General features: G+C 40.0%; 1 protein-coding gene across 7 annotated transcripts in view; it reads right to left on the bottom strand.

Annotated features, from left to right (window-relative positions):
* Positions 1 to 318: 318 nt before the first annotated feature.
* tln2b (talin 2b) overlaps positions 319 to 5,786 on the bottom strand; it is an 86,169-nt gene continuing 80,701 nt past the window's right edge. For 6 of the 7 annotated variants that reach the window (XM_031283162.2, XM_031283165.2, XM_031283167.2 and 3 more), the window contains 5 exons: positions 4,171 to 4,296; positions 4,007 to 4,069; positions 3,701 to 3,883; positions 3,478 to 3,603; positions 319 to 2,523 (listed from right to left, as the gene is read on the bottom strand). In XM_031283162.2, coding sequence (XP_031139022.1) covers positions 2,395 to 2,523; positions 3,478 to 3,603; positions 3,701 to 3,883; positions 4,007 to 4,069; positions 4,171 to 4,296 — 627 coding nt within the window. In that variant the 3' untranslated portion in view covers positions 319 to 2,394. The remainder of the gene's footprint in view (positions 2,524 to 3,477; positions 3,604 to 3,700; positions 3,884 to 4,006; positions 4,070 to 4,170; positions 4,297 to 5,786) is intronic. The other variant, XM_031283164.2, reaches the window with a different exon arrangement.

The following is a 5,786-nucleotide window of genomic DNA, read 5'->3' as shown; positions in this document are numbered from 1 at the left end:
GCAACTGTGAAACCCAGAGAGCAAAAGTTATGCGACCTCTCATTCTTGACCAAAACATGTAAATGGGAATCGCTGCATAGTTCAAGGTCTGGTCTGGGAACCAGGAAGGGGGAAAAAGCACATCCACTAGGTCCATATTTGGTCTGGCAAACTTTGCCAACCCTTCCACTAGAACATATTTCTCCCAACATCCACTGATCCCTCTGACTGAACTATGAAGGATAATACTGACATCTGCTGGAAAGAATGCAGGATTTTCTATGAGACATCTCTATTGTCCACTACATTCATCGATATAATAAAAAAAGGACAACATAATCCTAATGGTACTGAAACTCTTTATTTTTGGTGAATACAAAAAATACTTTTGTGACCAGATACATATTATACATACAGCATCAAATCATAAAACTAATGCAGTCTGTTAAAGAAAGCACAACACCTATTCATAACAGAGCTAGTAACGTTTTCTATTTCCCGTTAATACTCGGACAAATCAGTTAGACAATATATTTCAGGGTAATTCTTACATTTACTGATAAAAACGTATATCTTTTTATATAGTGGTTAGACAATGAAACAAGGAAGTTCTTGAGTCCAACATTTAAGTGGGACTTGGCATAATGATTTCAACAATTTCTTGACTTTAAACACAAATTGCCACATGCTCATGGAATGCAGTCTAGTGTTGGTTTTCCAACATGGTTTCTAAATCCTACAGATGCCCTTTTATATCAGCATTATAATATTGTAGGCAAGTAGGCCACCAGCCAAGGCGTTGTATTGTATGGCAAAGGACTAGGTGACAGTTTATTAAGACCCCGATGGGGATTAGACTGGCATAATGTCCTGATCCAGAGAGGACAAGACTCAGGCTCCCACTCAGCCTGATCTTCAACTGCTCGCAGGGCAGACTCAAGTAAGGCACTAGTACACAATGCAGTCCAGACACTGGCATGGACAGACTGAGGAGATGAACTGCTTAAAATGTCCAATATAATATACGTTAATATACTAAAGAAGAAACAAAGCATTGAATTAGTTTCCTCAATCAGAGCTTGAAGCTTTTTCCTTTCAATTGCTGTTTTCAGTGCGTATGTTTATGAGCAACTTCAGTGCATAATGTATTATTGTTTCATTCAAAAGCCCAAAGCCAAATATCATTGAACATAACCAATCTTACAACCAAAATTATCCCACTAGGATATTCACTGTAATGTATTGCTATAGACAGTCAGTCTAAAGTGAAAATGCCTGTACCATGACAGGGCAGTGACTAGTGGAGAATAACTATGTGTGTGTGTGTGTGTGTGTGTGTGTGTGTGTACAGTGGGTACCTGAACAAAATCTGGCCAGTGTTAATGGGAGAGGAATTAAACAAGAGAGAACAAACATGACAAATAATGTAAACATATGTTCCTTACACAGCTCTGTGTATGTGAGGGAAGAACAGATGGGGCTACATGAAGTGACATGATGTAAAAGCAGCATGACATATTTGGTCAGATATAGTCCAGATTCTCCGAACAACACCTGTCTGCTCTTTAAGAATAAAAATCTGCCAAGAATAAATATCTTTAGAGCTAATGTTGGCCAGTGGCCTGTTATTTTTTTATTTACTTCAATCAGAACTCATTGTTTGGTGTCAAGCTGGACAACATAGTTTAATCGGAATCCTTTTTTCTAAAGATTTGCTGGTTTAACAGCAAACCCCAAATTCACATTTTTATTAGTAAAATACAAGGGCCCTTCCACACTATACTACTCTATTGGTTAGTAGCTTCATTGATATGTATAGACATTATGGTGCATGCAAGCCAGTGGTGAAATGAGGCGTCCCCCTCCTGCCTTTTTATTAACCCCTTGAGGTTTTTACATTTAGAATACAAGCTAAGGACCCTTAGGTTTGTTCTGCTAGTTGCAGAGAGATCACCAGTTAATTTATATTTGATCTAAACCTTCAACAATTAAAGAACATTCAGTGATTATAGAGGATTTCTGCACTCGTAACATCTTCGATTCATGATTGTAACAGTCGGTAATGCTCATGATGCAGTAACACTCACAAAGCAATGATACGTTTATCATACAACTTTATCATACTGCCTGTACAGTAACTTTGCTTATAGTAACAACTGTAACAAACTTCTCCATATTGAACTCTGAATGTCAATGCCGTTCACTTACAAATACATACACACATCACACACGCACATACACGCACACAAATACACTACAGAGCACAGGCACTTGTTTTTCTCACCAAATAGGCCTGTTTCAAGTGCTGTATATTCCTCGGTTATATGAGAGCAAAGCAGCCAATCGTACAACAATCGGCAACATCTCCCCATGACAAGAACGTATCATCAGCGCGGCTCGCGCCCCATCTGCCAATCATCCCTCATCCTCCCTCAGCTCGCTGGGCAGGAACTTGTACTGCTGCTGTCGGATCTGAGCCAGCTTCTTCCGGGCTTCTTCCAGCTCTCGCTCCTTCCTCAGCATCTCCTCCTGAGCCGCAATGATCTGAGGAGAAGGGGAACAGATGACAGAAAAATTTGCCTTCCACTCATCATAATCCCATTCCTGTGGATAACTTGATATGGAAAACCAATAGATGCACAGTACTCAGCTTACACTGTACAGCCTGTTAACTCCAAGCACAACACACTGGAGAAAAATACAGGAAACAGCATGTCATAGAGACAAAGTATGGCTTATGGTATATTAAAATGAACCAACATTTCATAAAATCTCTTTAAGTGGAGAAGATTGGTTGTGATGCGTGTAGAATTGAAGCGTTTAAATATTACAGCAACAATTTTAAAAGGTAAATTCATGACAACTTTTGTACTGCATGTGCATTAGCTGTCAATCACTAGTTGTTCATCAGTCAGATTAAAATATTTTATGAACTGTTTTCAGAATAAAAATGTATAATAGTAGTAAAGATAGTTAGCGTTAGGCTATAACATTTTGAGGATAATAATACTTATTTGGGCAATTAAAAAAAAAAAAAAAAAAAAAAGGTCAATCACAGTCTAAATTAGTTAAAGAGACAACGCCATCCAAAGCTCCCCTCAGTGCGACAATAATCAGATATCAATGAGACAGTGAGTTTCACTGATGCCCAGCTGGGGTGCACCACTGACTAAAAAAGGAACCCAATCAATCATGATGAAAAGTAAAGCTTCCTGTGGCACCATGGAGTTTTGAAAAAGAGACACTCTCACTCAATTACTTTCAAATTTTTGCAAAGATGAAAATGAAGCCATTTCACAAGACTTCAAGAGATGTGATGTTTTGCAGCTGTGGGTGGCTGATGAGCTGTTTATCCACAGAAACTCATCGCAAAATCAAAAAAATGACTGTGGCATTTTGGCATATCAGTGAGAGGTGCAAACATGCAGTAAAAAGGGGAAAATATGAATGATTTCTGTTACTGGTCTCACATAAACATTTTTCAGGATTTTGTCTCACCTGAGCTATGCCTCCAACGAATTTGGTCTTTACCACCACGCTGTCATCTTCAGACTTGTCAAATGCTGCTTTCTGAGCCGCCTTCACCAGGTTGTCTGAAGCTCGCTTCACTGCGTTGCCAGCAGCCTTCAAACAGATCATTTCAAAGTTAGCATGCATACATACAATCTGTGTGTACACAGTTCCATGGACACATTCAAACCTTTTTTGTCTTTCAGTGTACCTGTAGTCTTCTCATGGCTTCAGAATCCTGGTCAGCCTTCACCTTGCAGGCCACCAGCAGCTGAGCCGTAGAGGCTGCAACCTGTTTGGCTGAAGAGATGAGCTTCTCTTCGCTGGCGTGGCCCTGCACTGAGGCGTTAGCGGCCTCACACAGGCTACTGGTTGCTGCCGCTACCATACGTGCCTACAGCAAGCAACAAATCCACACATGCTCTATGGTTGAGTTTATATTTTGTTTTAATATGGGTAACATTAAAAAGGTTTATACAGCATGTATACATTTGTAAATGTGTTGAAGGGAACTTACAGCTGATATAAGACCCTGTGACCACTGGCCGTCATCCACTGCATTGGCCAGATTGGATCCTACCTGAGGTTGACATTGGGTAAAAAACATAATGCATATGTTGTTTTATATTATTAGTAATGCATAGAATCTTGCTGAGTGTCTGAGTAGGTGTGTTGACTGACCTTGCCTTGTGCCACCAGTTCTCTCTGAGCGGCTGATGCAGATTTAACAAGAGCGCTAGTCGCTGCAGCGATAGACTTTGCTGCTTCTAAGATCTGCTCCTCAAAATCCAGCGTCTCATCTGCCTGCTGAAAGTAAAACCACATATTTAGACTTTAGCATCCTACCAGGTCAACTAGGGCCGTAACCAGGATTTTATAAATACTAAATCATGATTGTGGGGTTTGTCATTAACTGTTTGACTGTATTCTCTGTCAATTTTACTCCCCAACATGATGGTCTAAATGCTGTTTCAAAGCCTTTTCTACACTGCCAGGAATAAACTTCTGGTGGGGAAATATATTCATTAATAGGCCTAAATGAAGTAGAATTGGCATACAGAGAATATAAAAAGTAGCCTGTAAAATATCCAACAAGTATTAATTTGTTGTAGTATGTAACCCCCTCCAGCTTCCTAAAACTCACAAAATACTGTGTGCATGACCTCAGTGTCCTCAATGGTGGCTACTGCCTTGAGCATAACCTATCATGTTCAACTTTCTTTCACAAAAAGCACAATCGAACATGATATCCCAATTCCCAAACCTGGACTTAACACCATTATGAAGATCCCAGTGCATCAGTTCAGAGACAGTTAACAAATCTCTGCCTTAGCAGTCAACAGCATGTGATTGACCAGAGACCTCCATAAACACATAAGGCACACGTGGCTGGAGACAGGGCGGGACACTGTAGGAATATGTTTGATATATAGTTGGACTGAATAACAACCTAATATATCAAACATATCAGACAGAGCCCTGCAGAGAAGGGTTCCAGGTCTACAACGGCTTAGAGAAGGAGGGAGAGGCAGGGCAAGGAGGCATGCTGGGAGCACAAGAGCCCTCCCTCCTTGTAGGGTGGGAGGGACGAAGGAGCAGAGAGGAGAGGGAGTAAAGAGGTGAAAGAAGGAGAATCCAAGCTGTTTCAGACAAATAACACCTGTTTCAATCTGATGGGGTATTTTACAGACTTTAGGGTAGCTTAATGCCTCTAAGAATTATATGGGGTAGTTTTTAGCTCTGTCTCGGGGGGAAAAAACTAAGGGTCAAACGTGATTTCAAATAATCACATCGCTCTAAACAATAATTACGTATGCACAGTACATGAACACAGATGGATGGACAAATGTTTTAGCTAGTTTCTAAATATAGGTGATGGTAAGGCATGGTCATAAAAAAGTGTGTCCTCACATGAGAGAATAAACAGAATTCAGTATTTGGTAAAGCTGATTTAGATCACTAGAGGGAGACACTGACATCTAAAAAAAGGCAAAGCCTTTCACTCACTAATCCCCTTTCATAAACACAAAGGTCCTCATAAATACAGTCTGTAGCTGTGGAATTATAGTATGAGACAGAGCATTATATGGGCTTTATTAAAAGTCGGGCAACCAAAATAATTTAATGGATATCATATGTGCATAGGGGTGAACTGAAAGGGCTTTATTAAAAGTGGGGTAACCTAAATATATTTTAATGTATATCACACGTGCAGAAGAGTGAACTGACAATCACTCTGTGTATAGGAAGAGGTTTAGAAAAGGGGGAAAAGCACTACAGGCACAGAAGGAAGAGCA

This window comes from Sander lucioperca, chromosome 7, assembly GCF_008315115.2.
Source record: "Sander lucioperca isolate FBNREF2018 chromosome 7, SLUC_FBN_1.2, whole genome shotgun sequence".
NCBI classification, from domain to species: domain Eukaryota; kingdom Metazoa; phylum Chordata; class Actinopteri; order Perciformes; family Percidae; genus Sander; species Sander lucioperca.
This window is presented reverse-complemented; position numbering and strand designations above follow the sequence as displayed.